At 32.0% G+C, this 18,534-nt stretch overlaps 1 protein-coding gene across 1 annotated transcript; it reads right to left on the minus strand.

Moving 5' to 3' along the window:
* Positions 1-1,486: 1,486 nt before the first annotated feature.
* LOC128192375 (uncharacterized) lies at positions 1,487-6,270 on the minus strand. Its single transcript, XM_052864988.1, has 9 exons — positions 6,152-6,270; positions 5,794-5,988; positions 5,646-5,708; positions 5,323-5,502; positions 5,110-5,208; positions 4,189-4,260; positions 3,845-3,952; positions 2,234-2,309; positions 1,487-2,086 (listed from the first exon to the last, which is right to left on the minus strand). Exons 1-9 carry the CDS (start codon positions 6,210-6,212, stop codon positions 1,738-1,740), a joined length of 1,203 nt encoding a protein of 400 aa, XP_052720948.1. The 5' UTR covers positions 6,213-6,270; the 3' UTR covers positions 1,487-1,737.
* Positions 6,271-18,534: the final 12,264 nt, after the last annotated feature.

Below are 18,534 nucleotides of genomic sequence, written 5' to 3' on the forward strand. Positions count from 1 at the left end.
CGAGGTTATAGACATTTAAATCCCAATTGATTCGTGTCGAGGATTCCTGCAAACTTACAATCTTGTGCGCTCACTTTCTTTCACACTCTAAGAAAATCAATGCAACATGTCGGAATTAAACCATTCAAGTAAAATTGCTTAAACAGAGATTGATTACTAGGGATTACTTTGCATTCAAAAAAGCAAAACAAATCCTCTTTACAGTGTTCAAAAACCGGTTTATTTGTAATTAAATAAATTTATTTGAAATTGTGTTTCTGTTCGTGTATTTTATATGTGTTATTTTAAGATATCGGTATTTACTGCGATGCACAGAACTGAGTTATCACTATTAGTTTTTACTTGAATGTGACATGTACGGTGTAATGATCAGAGTAAAAGCAAGGAAACGTTTTTGAAAGATAATGATAGTATTCACGAGAGTTAAATTTCGCGGAAAAATGATAAATCGCCAAGATATCGAATTTAAAATCATCGCGATTTTTTGTTAATCTACAGTATTTACGCCCAAAATGAATTTATTCTCTATTTTTTTTCCAAAGTATTGTATATCAAACAGCTCTAAACTGTAAAGATTAAAATCTACCCAATCTAATGATACGAGTGATCTGTGAATGGTCAGCTTTTTAAAACTGCTTTAAAATACACTGTTTTTAACGTCAACTTTAATTCAAGAAGCTACATTGTTACATACATTGCAAGGGGAAACACTACATGATTTGAACATGCACATACACTTCATCTCTCCCGAGTCTAACATTGTTTTTCATATGAACAATGATCAGTCCGGATAATATCGCTCTGTTTTTTCTTACGGCATAAATACCTTTACACATCATCATTCTTGCATGCATATTAATTTTACAAGTCATACGCGACTTTTGTTTTAAAGAATTCTCATATACAGTGAACTGGTTTACAACTATGTATTTTTATGTACAAGAATTCAAAGAGTCTACGACAAAAACGTACACAGATGCCACACAGATTTTGGTCAGTAAAGTTTTTGTTTCAGTTGAGCCTTAAGGATATTGTTTACTTTGGGCTTTAGTGGTCAAATTCAGATTAAAATTAAATAATGTGGTAATTAACAGGTGTTTTGAGTACATTGTGAATCAAAATAAGAAATAAGGATTAGTTTCTTATTCTGATTTATGCTAAAAATTTTGGAAGCAGTGTTAAAACAAATGTTAAGTTTTGATCTGACACGCAACATTCACGTGAAAATTTACAGGGTTTTTTGTTGGTTCTATCTTTTGTTTTTATTGTGATAAATGCATGGCATGCAATGGAAACAAATGAAAAAAAATATATCAAAAGCATTAATAGACAGCGTATCTCAAAAATTTTATCATTGGTGTTATATAATTTTTATTTAGGCAGTTTAGGAAGTTTAGAAAATTGCAATTGGGAACTCAGACTAAAATTTTTAACAAACATTTTGCTTAAAATCGAATTTTTAAAAAAAATTCCATCAAGCTACACAAGCCTTCCTTAACTGTATTTTATTTTTGTTAGAGTTAGTATTTCAATGATATTTTTACAACTAAATATCTGCTGTGCTGCCTCCATGTGTTTCTTGTCGACTTTGATTCACTTTAAATGAAAAAGCTATAGAAAACTACTACAAATTCTCGGTTTACAATGGAGCAAACAAAACACATTTTCATAAAGCTTTGATAATCAAGTGAAACAATCAGCAAAATGGACATAAATGATTTGTAAACTTCTATTGTATTAACAATACGTTGAGTCCATCTGCGTGGATGGACTTTTGCCGAGCCTAAAAGAGCTACAGTATGCACCATTTCGCATTTGACCAGGCATTCCTTTCATATCAACATAGCCATTTCCAACTGGATTGACTTCATCATTGAAACAGGCTCCCTTTCCGGTGATTTCGGAATACAGGTTCTCCTCTTCCGGTAAGATTTTCACACGGGTTGAGTTCGCGGGAGATAAGGCTGGAACACATTGATACTCTGTGTTTTTAAAGATCTTTTTCTCCTTTTCCCTCTGCCTTGATTTTCTTTTTACTTCTAAGGGATGCACATTCTTGACCACCATATTCCATTTTGATGTTACTCTGAATTTGGGTGCAAAAATGCAAAAGAAGTAACCTTCACAATTACTTAAATTAAATTATACACCATCTTCTTGTATTTTTAGTTGATTTGCAATTACAGTAATTTAATGACACATAATTTATGTTCGGTATGATATATGAACAAACCTTTTCCAAAGAACCAGCATAAAACCCATTAACACCATGAATAAGATCAGATTGAAGACGCTAAACACAAACGGCACTGAAAAATCAAAGCAGACTGAAGCCACTGAATGCAAAATAAACAACAGATTAAAACCAATGAAGTTTAAAAATAAAACCTTGATAATGCGTGCGTTGGTATTCAGTGAACTGAATGTTAACTGAAAGGTCTGGAAAAGTGACTGAATGAATGAACGAAGTCAAATTTCATTTGACTGAATGGCACAAATTCATCTTGTGAAAATAAATAAGAATGTGTATAATATCCAACAAAACCCCCCAAAAACTCAGAGAAAAATGAACTATAAAACAAATATTTCTACATACTAATGTGTACTTGCTATAATTTAACAGACGCTACTATATTTTGTATAATAAATTTTACAAAAATTTTACAATTTGAAGTAACGATCTGCAGAATTTATGTTATTATTATTTCTAAAGTGTAACCTCGACACTCATTTTCATGGGTGTACCATATCGATATTGAATTATGGAAATAGTAAATAGTTTATTTGTAAACGTATGTTAACTGCTTATATTTCTAGATATTTACATTTGCAAATATGCTTCCTCATATGAACCTATAGAATAGCGAAAACGTTCAATTCTGTATGAACGTTTTCGTGACGACACAATGATAACCACACGCGCTTATCACTTGACAGTTGCAATACTGTAAACGCAAAACACCGTGATATTATTAAATTGAATGGTTTGCCTTTTTCAAACGTAAATATAAGTAATAAACAGCGATGTTAGAAGTTCACTGGGATATGAACTTGGTTGGTACGTGATCAAATCTTCTGAGAAGTTCTTCGGGCTTCACAGGATTTGATCATGTGACCAACCAAGTTCATATCCCGGTGAACTTTTTGAATTGTTGTTTATTTCTTAATTAATACTTTGAGACATTCGTATTTATTCTTTTTCATTTATTTTGTTCTTACACCTGACGTACCTTGATTGATCAAAAATATATTCAAGATTCAATCGGGGATCTTATCTTTTCTCTATTACACGTATTTGATGTCACATATGAATCAATGGTGTCAAATACATAAGATTTTTTACTAGTTGTACGAAAAGAAAATCTGGTGAAGTGAAGAAAAAAAATCAAAAGTAAAGTTTAGAATAAAAGTTATATTGGAATTAAAGGAATCTGGTTTTGGTTGCTTTTGCTATCAATTTAAAATACTGAAATCTTTGGGGGTTTTTTTTCGTTTCACGCAGTTTAAGTAAGTTTGCGTGACAATTATTGTCATTTTCTATAGGCACGAGACTTGTTAAATCAACAATCTAACCCTTAACAAACTTTAAAAAAAGGAAAGCAATCGTGTTTCAAGTTCTAGAAACTTTTAAATACTTGAATTTACTTAAAGTCATATCGATTATGAGAAAGCTTTTAAATTGAACTGCAATATGGACAACGTTACAGTTTAATGAAGCCAATTAAAAAAGGACTCTGCTAGGGAGACTCCTTGATCGTTTTAATCGGGGGAAGTCATTAAATGGTCATTTTGAGCAGGAAGAAATTAAGTTTGAATTGGTGTTAAGCGTTAATTTAACACTTACACAGGGTCTTCAATTCCCAGATATGGCCACCCTTATTGTCTACGCTCCGAGCACCAACAAGCTGTAGGGAATACGCTTCACTTACATCTTCTTGCATATAGGCTTGAACTATTTTAAGTAAAACAACAACTTCAACATCAGGCTGGTGCTCAGTTATTAAACATTAAACATATAAATACAAATGCAATTAATAAAAAACATATTAAGAATAAAACAAAATCTTTATCAAAGCATATAAACAAAAGTACAATTTATATAAGGTTGTTTAAATTGTTACATTTAGAGCCTTATGATTTTAATTATGGTCAATAATGATCAATACACGACGTGTAAGGTTTACATACCGCTCAGGACTTCCTCTTTGTATGATAATGGATTAATTTCCAAAAATGTTGACATTTGATGGTCTGCTATATCTGAGAAAATCAGTGAAATCATGTGTTAATAATTTCATGATTTTTATAATTTAACAATGGTTATCAATACAAAAGCTATGAATCAAATGTGTTATACTATTTAAAGAAGTTCCAGTAAGTTTAGTAGTTTTGTGTATTTGTATAACTAAAAACAAGGTCGAATTTTTATATCGAGTCCCAGCTTTTCTGCAATTGATATTGCAGACAGTGTTTTAAATGTTGCAAAGAAAATCATCGATCTTAATAGAAAAGATTTCATACATGTATCTTGGCTTATATATTATGAAAATTCGTCATTAGAAAAACGGCTAAACGCTTAATTATTGTCCTGCTTAATATGAAATTTTTATTTGTTAAAATATATTTGCAACAAATTTTCTTGAATATAAACATAAATTATATATATTTGTATGCTATATGTCTATATCTTATTTTATTTTAACACACATCTTGAAAAAAAAACTTACTTTCATCTTTTGAACATGCAATGAACTTCGTGATGACAATTTGGGGAAAATCATACAATTTATCTTAGAATTTGAAACACTAGTCACAACTGACATAATAATGACGCTTTTGACGTATCAAGAAGGATAATAATTTATCCCAATTTTGATTTCAAGTTATTTAATACGTTACATTGTGTTAGTGAATGTTAAAAACCATGATTAGCATGGACATTTTTTGTATAAATTAAATTTTAGATTTTACGAAATGGCCGAAGTTTTTCCATTCATCTTATCAGTTTTAAAATTTCCCCCTAGTACCTTATTATAGATATCTTCGAATTAAAGAAAGGCCACGTTTAATGTACACTAAAAGAAATCTTTACTATACTTTTATACTCACATGACGTGTTAATGCAGATGCCAATTTTGGGAAATGAGCAGTTGGCCTGTCTCATTTCCAACGTTTCATTGTCTCGGGAAACCACGGAGGTACATTGGTCTGAAACATTAAACAACATCCTTTGATTAAGTATGCTAGTGAAACGAACTTTGCTTAGGCTATTGACAGATTTAAAAAAAAGTAAAAAAAAAAGTTGTAGCGAGCTTTAAAAACCTCGGGTGCTATCCAATGAGACCCCTGGGACCCAGAAAGCTGTTGGCTTCTTGAAATCATTCTGAAGCCTGGTGATATCAATTCTGACGTCTTCCATCTTGTGTTGAGCACTTCCACATATTACCTTCGCCTTTTCGTAGGTCACTTCAGTCCACTGTACTTTAAAGCTGCCCAGGTGAACTGTCGAAAAAACACAATGCCAATGTACCTTAATTCTACATACCTTTAGGAAAATGAGAGGGAGGCGTGCATCTACATAGTCGGTCAAAATTTCGATATGTCATGAACACGGCTAAACACTTAAATACATGTATAATGGTTACCACAAATGACGGGATTTCTAGTCTCTTCCCGTGTGTGTTCCTGTTTTATACGGTAACAGGCATCTGAAAAAGTGGTTTGATGGATTAGTAAAAAGGCAATGAAATATTTTCACATCAGTAAAGAGTCAACTCTTCTTGATATTCTCACCTCTTGTGCATCCTAAGTCGCTTACTTTTCCATCAATCCATGCTTCGACATTAATTCCAAGTTCTTTGATGATTTCTGCGGTGAGGTTCAGGTCCCCTATACATTGATAAGTTATCAGTTCGGATTCGTATTTGGTTTTGCATTGCCTCGACGCCTCCTCCCAGCTAATTTTATATTCAGGTGTACACAAAATCCCTGTATAAAATAGAGGAACACATAGCAATGGTTTTCTTTCCCTTTTGCTGTATTAAAATGGACACAAACCATCTATGTGTTTTATATATATATATATATATATATATATATATATATATATATATATATATATATATATATATTAGATTGAATTAATTGGTACCTGTAACTAAGCACACAAGAGGGATGAGACCTCTGAACGTTCCACTGAATCGCTGCTGCATCTTTTTACCCTAATCAAATTTATCTTTGTTTAAACTCGTGCACAATCTCTTATTTCCTCATTTTTTTAGCTTTATACTTAAGTAACGAGCATGTGCAAACTTAACCAATGAAAAATACAATAGCGATTGCTGACAAGTGGCATTAATAAGATGTCGTCAGTTCATGTTTTTGAAATGTGTTTTAATCAATAGAAATATACAGATATATATTCCCTATTTTCGTGTTCATTGTCTCGTCTAGATAAAAAGAAATGGTTATTTTGACGATGATACCAATTTAATTTTATGCTTTTCCTGCAAAAACTTGATATCTAGATAAATTTGTATATAATTGAAATTTTTATAATGAATAAAATTAAAACGAATTGTAAAACTGTAAGAAGACAGGTGAAACAAAGCAAATCATTTCTTTACAGAATGGAAATTGCCATGTTTTTAAAATCTGAACACTAAAAAACCTTCTCTTTTTTTTAATAAAAAATAAATCTCAGAAATTGACAAATAATGATTGATATTTTTATTTTTGGTCATTTAAGAAGTAATAACAAATTCGCAATACAAACATTCCTACTTGAAAATTACGGCTCATTTTCATGTAAAATGTTAAACAGCATTATATATGATTTTGGTATCCTGTATGCTTCTTTTTTGAAACTGTTGAAAAGAACTGGGATGACTAAAATATCACAGATCATCCCAAACAATGACGATTGTTTGGTTATGACTTGCGCATGCCCCCATCTCCCTGCCTAGGGTCACCCTAAGATGGACATCCCAGGGTACAAAGAATAGGGGCCGGCTAGAGGCGAACTGCCCTGAAAGACATAAAAAGCAAAGGCTTGACCATGTAGACGCCTCGAGCACCTGACGGCGTAGAGAGGAAGGAGAGAGAGATATGCTTCTTGTTTGATATTAGTGTTGTTAATGCTAATATCAATGGTAATGCTGATGCAGAGTATTGTTTATGAAATTGCTATTGGTTCTGTTTATATCTTAATCCATGGTACTGTTGATGCTTATGTTATTGCATAGTGCAGTTTTTGCCAATAGCTTATACAATTGTTATACAAATTATGTATAACTCCACCATTTGTGCTATTTCAGGCAAATGTTAATGGCACTGTTTATGCTTATGTTGTTGCACGGTTTTAGTTTTGAGCAGATTCTTATGGTTGTGTTTACGCCATTGGTGTTAGTGCTGTTTGATAGTGTTATACATTAAGATTTTAATAACGTTCGTGGAGCTTTTTAAAAGAATGAATTTGATGTATTTTATACCATTACTGTATGTGATGATGGCTTTGTTTGAGCTGTTTATGCCATTTTCAAAATATGGTTTGTGCTATTGACGTATTGTTGGTACTGCTTGAGTTTGTGATTTTTTTCGTTGAAAAACTAAATTCCGGATAGTAGGGATTTTCCATGATAGTATATCCGTAGTCATATCCGATAGTTCTCTGACATTATACAGTGCTGCTAAAGATTAAAACTTGGATCACATCCTAACAGAAAAAGGAATAATGCAGATAAATAAGTCCTACATTTCAAAGTAGGTCTATATATTTTATACTATGTTGTAAATTGTTTACGTTTGTTGATAGAATTTAGTATAATACAATATTTTCGTTTACACTGTCCACAAAAGTCCGCTTAAATGACGCTGAACCTTGACACGTGTACTGACCCACAAATTTGATTGGAGAACAAGTAATGTGGGTAACCCCAGATGCTGAACCCTTCAAAGCACTAAACATACTAATAAATCAAAGAAAAGTAAAGTTCATTAAGTTTACATTGTTATTTTACAATAATACTGTAACATTCAACTGAGTAATGTTTGGACGGTAACCGCTGGGAAATTACCGCAAATGTCGTGATGATTCCAATGAACGATAACTATGGCTACGTACTTTTACCCACCAATTAATAAATCAGTGAATGATTCAGAGATAGTTGTCAACATAAACAAGAAAATGTGTTAATTGGTGATTCATTCGTGCTATAAAGATAGGAAGCATTTAAAAATATTTCACTTAAAAAACTAGGGTTATGTAGAGGGGGTAACGTCTCAGATAGTGTAGATGCCTGAATATTTACCTTGTCCACTTATAGCACTTTCTTTATTTTGATAAAATGGGTAACTGCAAGTTAGGGAAGGAGAGACTTTTTAGTCACATCTATACCCTTTCTTACCCAAGTACCACCAGCAAACCCTACTCTCAACAGCTGACTACTCCGAGTAGTTCCTGATTATATAGCTATCTTATTGTCATTAAATATATTTTGATAGGTAGAAGACTAATTTTTGTTTATTTCATAAACGAGTTCTCATTTTTTTCACTCTAACCATTACGGTACATGTTGTAGAGTGTTGATACAGTTATTGTGATAAATAGTCTTTTTAATTAAATGTATACTTGTAAAATTATATTGATCTAATGTTGTGAAATAGTACTTTTAAACAAGAGGGCCATGGGCCACATCGCTCATATGAACGACAGTTCCTTGTAATATTACTATTCAAGGATTCTTGCATAGTAAATTAGTAATCTCACAAACTTTAGCATTGTTATTCTCGATGGGAAAATTAAAAAAAAATGTCCATAAAAGCGGGTATGTTGAGGCAAGTCCGAGTTTAATGACCGTCGATATGTCCATAAAAGCGGGTATGTTGAGGCAAGTCCGAGTTTAATGACCGTCGATATTATGATCAATTAAAAAATTTTTTTCTATAAAAACCGTGCTGAATATTAGTATCAAGTGAATGTGTTTGCAAGATATTATTGTTCTACTTCGGATTTGAGTCAATATTTGAAGCTGCCGTGCAATGGTATCACTTTTTTACCTTAACATAAAATCGAAAAGTGTAACACTACCCCGAAGTTCATTTGTATGTATGATACAATAATTCGATCGGCAATTAGCTCATGTTTATTAGTATTACTGCTAGAATCCTATCGTTAATCGCATGAAATAAATATTGTCATTATTTATCGGAAACCCTCTCAAGGGTTTCAATTTCATTGAAAATTCTACGTATTTTTATTTACAGCAACAACGCAAAGGATTCTTGCAGCACTTTTCAAGTATTTTAGGTTATGTGCTTTTGATATTTGCCAAATTCAACTTTCATAATATCCGGGGTAGTGTTACACTTTTGCCTTTTTGTACACATTGACAGAGGAAAGGCCGATCAAGCCATATGTCGATTTGCTTACCATATAACACTCGCTGATTAAAAAAATATCCATGAATTTATTATCCTGATTATATTCTAACTGATACGCTTATAAATTTTGGATATCTGTATTGAATTAGTCTTATTTTGGCATTGTTTATACTGCATTCCGATGATTTGTCTCCTGACATGATCTTCTCTATTTAACATGCCTGTGACATTATGAACGAAAATTATAGGTAATACAGAGACTTCGAAGATATTAGTTAGAGACATCGCAGATATCAGTTAGAAGAGTTTCTAGTGAAATTTTCCACCTGTAGTTTTTATTATATAAACCAGAAGTTAAAATTGACATGTTTCTGATTAAAATATGACATCTGCGTATTGTGACGTCATATCGATCAGTGGAATTTTTACTCAATCGATCGCTGAGAATTGCCTTATCATCATGAAGCATTGTAGTACTCCAGGGAAAGATAATGAAACCTGTTTTCTTAATATTTCTATGTTTGAACCCCTCTTGGTGCCCCAGTAATTCAGAACCTACATTAGCCATATATGTTTGCACAGTAATATGCCAAACTGTTGCATTGTAAATCTTGAGAAGTAGATTTTTAAACATTTTTTCTCTATATGTTAAACTTTAAACCCCGCCCCCAGGGTTAGTCTGGGGTCACTATTTTTACAATTTAGAATGTTCAAAATATATACAATCTTTTGTGTAGATATTGGCTTTTCTGATGCAGAGGTTCTTGAGAATAAAATTTTAGAACATTTTCCCTACGTATTTCTATGTTAAAATTTGAACCCCGCCTGGGGCCCCAGTGTTGGTCCGGGGGTCACGATTTGTACAATCTAAAATTTCTACTATATATACAAGCTTTTGTGTGAATATTTGCATTTTTGGTGCAGTGGTTCTTGAGAATAGGATTTTAAAACATTTTTACTAAGTATGTCTATATTAAACCTTGATTTCCCTCTGGGGACGAATTTTGGTCCGGGTATGATTGTATTTACAATTTATAATTTCCACTATACGTACAAGCTTTTATATAAATATTTGCATTTTCTCTTTGGTTCAGGTGATTTAAAAGAACGAGTAAGGAACATTATGAATTGATAACCCTTTTGATTTTAAATTTATAAACACGCCGAATTAGAATATTTATGTCTCTGATAGCGATTTGGGAAAATATAACCAAAAAAAAAATAGTTTTGCAATAGAAGCAAATTTATTATTTTTAGTTTTATAATAAATTGAACGTGAAACATGACAGGATGCTTTAAACGTGCATTTACATTTTATACAATTTTATTTACAAAGATATTGTATACACAATTGTGGCTTAGAAGTGGGAACAGAAAAAAAACTCATTTCATTTCACTCCCATAATATTCATATCAAATTTTGTAAAATGATAAAAACGTTAGATATAACACAAGGATTTATTTTATTCTTAAACATACCCCCCCCCCCCCCCAAAAAAAAAAGAAAAAAAAGAAAGAAAAACTTCCCCCCCCCCACAGAAATACCCCCCCCCCCCCCATACATTGGAAAGGATGTAAACGTTGGCGAATATCTAAAATAATTTTTAAATTTCCCAGTCCAATTATTGGGGCAAATATTCGTTTCAGTGTACATTTGCTCTACTATAGGATTTATCAGCTTTAATCTAGGGTTCCTAAAACGTTTAGTGATACAAAGAAGGAAGTTAAATTTAAATTCTACGAATAAAGTGACACAAAAGCTCTTGACCTCCTCTTTAAAATGATGTCAAATTGAATATAAATACCGCGATTACATTTTTCCACGATTAAATATAAAATGTCGAAATATTGTTTTAATGATCTTTTCTCGTATTTTAGGTCAGGAGCTTTTGTAAGGCCGTTTTTGGAGAGACTGTAGACATTATAGATATATTTCGTTAGTCAAAAATGGACAAAACTTACGAGATTTTTACATTTATTTTTACATTTATCCATCATATTTCATAGAAAATGGATGTTTAAAACATGAATTTCATTGTGTTTACCAAACATTTAAGCCCCGGTACACCCTATGAAACAAAGATAGTGTTATGAAGCATCATTAAAAGAATTTATATCTTGAATTTCATAAACCTGTAGGCACCTTTCATTAACTAGATCTTACCCTTAAGATGAAACTGTTTTACAAAAGAACAAATTTCTTTATTTTTCCATCACGATAAAACCCTTACTGTTGATTCCACCTCAATCATACATAAGAAAGCTTATACAAATGTTTGGATTTTCTGAACTTGTAAAACACCCTAAGTAATTAAAATAAAATTGATGATCCTATAAATTAAAAAACCCCAAACATTACGGTTCTTGTATCTATAAAGATAGGTTTGTGTTTGTTCTGTAGATCTACAAAGTATGTGAAACTGCGAAAGAAATACAGGAAATACTGGAAAAAATTGAATGTATTATAACAAAAGTTAAGTTTTGATCTGTTAGTGAACATAATTTTGCAGATTAAAAGATTTGTTGGTTTGTTGTTTTGTTGGTTTTATCTTACTTTTTCCCTCAGATAAATGCATGATATGCAATAAAAATCAAAGTACTGAAGTACTGTCGGGAGTTGATTTTATTGATTAGTATCAATTTTAAAATCAACGATATGTTATTTTGCCTGGCAAGTAGTTTCTAATCTGTATTTGAATTACGCATATTTTTATAATATGAATTCTCGAACTTTTCCGACAAGAATTTCAAAAAACCCCATATGAATCATGTTGTGTAATATTTAAAGATAGAATTAATTCCATCAAACTGTGTATCAGTAATCGAAATGTTTCTAAAAATCGTACACGTCTGGATCCAAGCATTATTGAACTCTAGTCTCGTTCAACTAGACGCTCGGCTGTCTCCATTAATCTCCGACTACCAAAAGAGACTATCTGCTTGTCGGAGATTTACGGATATAGCCGAGCGTCTGGTTGAACGAGACTATATTGAACTCTGGCGTAGGAATACATACAACTACAAAACAGTTAAATTGTTCGTACTTTATAAAAACTGACTATTTTCAAGGTATTTATAAATACATTTCTTTTGAAAAGCAATGGTACAGCATACAGTACACCGAATTTATCTATTGTTTTCAAGATTTACGTCTTGTCAGCGGTGATGACTTGTGCTTAGGTCCAAACACTGTTTCACTTTCGGTTTGCCAGAGTAACTGCATAGGAGAGTTTATTAAAATCAACTCCTTAAAATATTAAAAAGTTCCAAAGCATTGAAAATAGCATATCTTAAACTTTGATCTTTGACTTAATAAAAAGTTTATTCCAGCAAAATGGTTTAGAAAATGCAAATAGGAAACCGGACTAAATTTCTGAAAACCTAGTATTCTTTTCATAAAACCTATTTTTTTTATTTATATTAAGCTTCACTAGCCTTTCATAACTGTATTTTTTTGGAAAAGTTCATTTATTGATACATTTTTTCATAGTTAAGAAAACAATTATTTTCAAAATACTTAATGGTCATTAACTTAAAAAGTAGGCCTTTAGCCGAAAGTGAAAATAACATTACTCTTTATCATACAATAGATGTTTTTTCCCTTATCATCAGTAAAATCTTTTCGCATTTAAATGGTCCAAAAACTTAATGATTTTTTAACAGTCTGATGATAACATCTACCTTCTTCTTACACTTTTCGGGGTCAAACCCTCACGAGTGTAAGAAGGAAACAGACTGGGGTTTAGGCTCAGAAATTCTTCCGTCTAACCAACCCTCTGAGTAATTTTAGGTATAAGTGAGATGGTGTTATCTATCTGTTGGTTTGACGTAGTCCTTATTCCAATAACAACGTTACATGGTATTTAACAGTGTTACGATCAAAAGACAAATTCCACTGCTAAAAGGAAGACTGGAACCGGAACCTGAAAAGAGAGGATTACGTAAATAGTTCTAGTTAATTCTGGTGTTCGAAAAATAGAACGTCACGTCAGATCAAACAAAATAATCATTAACAGTTAAGATTTAGACAGAGAGCAGCACTGAGCAAGAAGCAAGAAATCATACAGCTTGTAAAGTAGGCTAAATGTTCAGACATTTTGAAATAATAATGAGCTTTCAGATCTACTGTATTTCAAAACATCAAAAATGGAGTCATTATTAAACATACAATATTGCTTCTTACAGCCTTCGTCGTCGAGCTCCTGATTTGCTTTTGCAAAACCTATCGTCGTCATTTGCTACACAGTCAGTAAGTTCTTCCTTGACACATCTCTGCATCTGTCTAAAAGAGTGTCAAGATATCATTATCTTGAGATTAAGCATGGTAAAACTAGCCTATTGAAATAAAAAAAAATACTGTTTCTGTTATTCCTACTAGTTATAAATTCCATTACTTCTTACCTGCAGTTTACTTCACCACGGTAACTAATCGCTAGCAATTTGCATGAGCTGGTACTACAATAACCTATGCACAAAAATTGTTTTCTTTAACTTAGAATCAATAGTTATGTTATATTTTTATATGAAAGAATAACAACTGTTTCTCGTTCAATTCAAATCAATTCAAACTAACGAGCATTCGCAATTTTGCATTGTGCATGTCAACGAACTTTACTATTTAAGATGTAATATCCCTCTGATAAGAGAGATAACTTCTGTAGAAAATAATCTCACTTTGTTTTTGTTAACTCACAATTATTAAGGCATGTAGCAATAAGGGAAGCAGTGCTGGGCCCCAATTTATGTTGGATGGCGACATTTATTTAATATTCAATAATAAAAAAAGAAAATTGGAACGAAACGAACTGAACCCAAACTTTTGGCAAATGAAAAAAAGTTTAGAAAACTTTTACAAAAAAATGCAAGAGGCGAATCATATTTATCAAAGTTTTAATGAGGCAATGTCTACATGTAATACCCCTTCCCCTCCTCCCAATGGATTAATTTTTAAATATTACTAAATTTTATGTACTATTTCAGTATATGAATGGTACGCATTTGATGTTTTAGGCCAGAAATTTTAGGACAAAATTATGCGCTCTCTCTATTCATAGCTCGTTCACAAAGGGGAATGAATTATGATTGAGAAAAACGTGACAAAGACAATTGCAAACTCTAGACTTAATGATCGTCGTTTGAAACTTATAACATTTCAAATGCTTAAAATTGAATAAGGGTTTTCTTATCCGAGAGAGCAGATGTGGCACAACAAAATTAAAAAATAATAATATTACATTTTATTCAAGACAATATTTCCCTATACTGCTATCATATCAATTACTGGAAGTTAATTCATTTGACCCCCTTTTTGTGTTATAACAAAATGCTCTCACGACTTGTTTACATTTTTAGCATTACTAAAACATATGGATCCATTTACATGTACTATTATCTTATCCAAATTTAAAAATTTAAAAAAAGAAAACCTTTCTGATTAATTAGAAGCTGTGGCAAAATATCATGTACTGTATGTAACAATGTATATAAAACCTTCAATAGTCTATGATAAAGAAAGATAACTCTTGCTAATTGAAGCAATTTTTGTTACTGTATATAACTATACATTATTGTCATATACAGTTAATATTTTTTTTTTATTTTTTGGGGCCGGCTAGAGGAGACTTTGAGGCGAACTGCCCTGAAAGACCTAAAAAGCAGAGGCTTGACCATGTAGACGCCTCGAGCACCTGACGGCGTAGAGAGGAAGGAGAGAGATGTATATTTCTTGTTTGATATTAGTGTTGTTTATGCTAATATCAATGGTAATGCTGATGCAAAGTATTGTTTATGAAATTGCTATTGGTTCTGTTTATATCTTTATCCATGGTACAATTGATACTTTTGTTATTGCATAGTGCAGTTTTTGCCAATAGCTTATAAAATTGTTATACAAATCCTGTATAACTCCACCATTTGTGCTATTTCAGGCAAATGTTAATGGAGCTGTTTATGCTTATGTTGTTGCACGGTTTTAGTTTTGAGCAGATTCTCATGGTTCTTTACGCAAATGGTGTAAGTGCTGTTTGATAGTGTTATACATTAAGATTATAAAAACGTTCGTGGAGAGCTTTTTAAAAGAATGAATTTGATGTATCTTATACCATTACTGTAGGTGATGATGGCTTTGCTTGAGCTGTTTATGCCATTTTAAACATGTTGTTTGTGCTATTACGTATTGTTGGAAGTGCTCGAGTTTGTGATTTTTTTCGTTGAAAAACTAAATTCCGGATACTTGGAATTTGCCATGATAGTATATCTGTGGTCATATCCGATAGATCTCTGACATTATACAGTGCTGATAAAGATTAAAACTTGGATCACATCCTAACAAAAAAAAGGCATAATGTAGATAAATAAGTCCTACATTTCAACCTAGGTCTATATATTTTATATTATGTTGTAAATTGTTTACGTTTGTTGATAGAATATAGTTACGTTGATACAATATTTTCGTTAACACTGTCCACCAAAGTCCGCTTAAGTGACGCTGAACCTTGTCACGTGTACTGATCCACAACTTTGATTTCAAGGCACTAAACATACTAATAAATCAAAGAAAAGGAAATCTCATTAAGTGTACATTGTTATTTTACAATACTACTGTAACATTCAACTGAGTAATGCTTGGACGGTAACCGCTGGGAAATGACCGTAAATGTCGTGATGATTCCAATGGACGATAACTATGACAACGTACTTTTACCCACTTATTAGTTGAATGAATGATTCAGAGATAGTTGTCAACATTAACAAGACAATGTTTTAATTGGTGACTCATAAGTGTTATAAAGAAAGCAAGCATTAAAAAATATTACCAAAAATAAAAACTAGGGTTAAATAGAGGGAGTAACGTCTCAGATAGGGTCGATGCATGATTATTTAGCTTGACCACTTCTAGCATTTATTCTGATAAAATGGGTAATTGCAAGTTAGGGAAGGAAAGACTTTTTTGTCAAATCCATATACTTTCTTACTCAAGTACCATAAGGAAACCATACTCTTAACGGCTGACTACTCCGAGTAGTTCCTGATTATATAGCTATCTCATTGTTATAAATTATTTTGATAGGCTGAAAACTAATTTTTTCTATTTCATAAACGAGTTCTCATTTTTCAACTCTAACCATTACGGTACATGTTGTAGAGTGTTGATAAACTAATTGTGATAAATAATCTTTTTAATTCAATGTATACATGTAAAATTATATTGATCAAATGTTGTGAAAAAGGACTTTTTAAACAAGAGGTCTAAATATGCGGGTAGGATAAGGCAAGTCCGAGTTTAATGACCGTCGATATTATGATCAATTTAAAAATTGTTTATTTCTATAAAAACCGTGCTGAATATCAATATCAAGTGAATATGTTCACCAAGATATTATTTTTCTACTTCGGAATCGAGTCAGTCTTTAAAGCTGCCGTGCCATGGTATCACGTGACAGTTAAAAATAAATCACATTTTTACCTTAACAAAAAAATCAAGAAGTGTAACACTACCTAAAAGATCATTTGTATGTATGATACAATAATTTGATCGGCAATTAGTTCATGTTTATTAGTATTACTGCTAGAATCCTATCGTTAATCGCATGAAATAAATATTGTCATTACTTATCGGAAACCCACTCAACTTTTTTGATTTCATTGAAAATACTATGAATTTTTATTTACAACAACGCACAGGATTCTTGCAGCACTTTTCAAGTAGTTTTGGTTATGTGCTTTTGATATTTGCCAAATTCAACTTTCATAATATTCAGAGTAATGTTACACTTTTGCCTTTTTTGTACACATTGATAGAGGAAAGACCAATCAAACCATATAAATATTGATCTGCTTACCATATAACACTCGCTGATAAAACAAAATATCTTTGCCTGTATTATCCTGTTTATATCCTAACTAATACGCATCTAAATTTTGGATATCTCTATTGAATTAGTCTTATTTCGGCATTGTTTACGCTGCATTCCGATTATGTCTCCTGACATTGATCTTCTCTATTTAACATGCCTGTGACGTCATCAACAATTATTATACGTGATAAGAGACATCGAAGGTATATTCAGTTAGAAGAGTTTCTAATGACATTTTAAACCTGCAGTTTTTATTATTTAAACCAGAGATAAAGTTAAAATTGACATGTTTCTGATTAAAATATGACATCCTGCTGCTTATTGTGACGTCATATCGATCAGTGGAATTTTTACTCAATCGATCGCTGAGAGTTGCCTTATCATACCCACGTATATTTCTATGTTGAACTTTTAACCCATCTTGGGCCCCCAGTATTTGTCCGGTGGTCACACCTTTGATCAATTTAGAATCTACATTATTTAAGAATGCTTGCATAGTAATCTCACAAGTTGAAACGTTGTAATTTTACAGAAGAAGATTTTTAATTTTGTTTGCGATATATTTCTGTGTTAAACTTTGAAACCCGTCTTTGGCCCCAGTTTTAGATCGGGGTCAAAGCTTTGATAATTTAGGTTGTACACTATTAAAGGATGTTTACGTAGTAATCTGACAAATTGAAGATTTGTAGTTCTCTAGAGAAAGATAATGAAACCTGTTTTTTTAATATTCCTATGTTAAACGTTGAACCCCTCTTCCTGTCCCTGTAATTTAGAAACTACACTAGCAAAGGATGAATGCACAGTAATATCCCAAACTGTTGCACTGTCAATCTTGAGAAGTAGATTTTTAAACATTTTATTAAACTTTAAACCCCGCTAGGGGCCCCACAGATGGTCTGGGGTCACAATTTTTACAATTTAGATACAATCTTTTGTGTAAAGAATGTCCACTATATATACAAGCTTTTGTGTGAATATTTGCATTTTTGGTGCCGTGGTTCTTGAGAATAAGATTTTTAAAATTTTTTACTAAGTATGTCTATGTTAAACCTTGATTTAATTTCCCTCTGGAGCCCGAACTTTGGTTCGGGTATCAATGATATTTACAATTTCCACTATACATACAAGCTTTTGTATGAATATTGGCATTTTCTCTTTGGTTCAGGTAAGCTAAAATAACGAATAAGGAACCTTATGGATTATTATCCTTCTGATTTTAAATTTTTAGACACGCCTTATTAGAATATTTATGTCTCTGATCGCGATTTGGAAAAATATAACAAAACATCAAATAAAA

Source organism: Crassostrea angulata, chromosome 7 (genome assembly GCF_025612915.1).
Source record: "Crassostrea angulata isolate pt1a10 chromosome 7, ASM2561291v2, whole genome shotgun sequence".
In the NCBI taxonomy this organism is placed as follows: domain Eukaryota; kingdom Metazoa; phylum Mollusca; class Bivalvia; order Ostreida; family Ostreidae; genus Magallana; species Magallana angulata.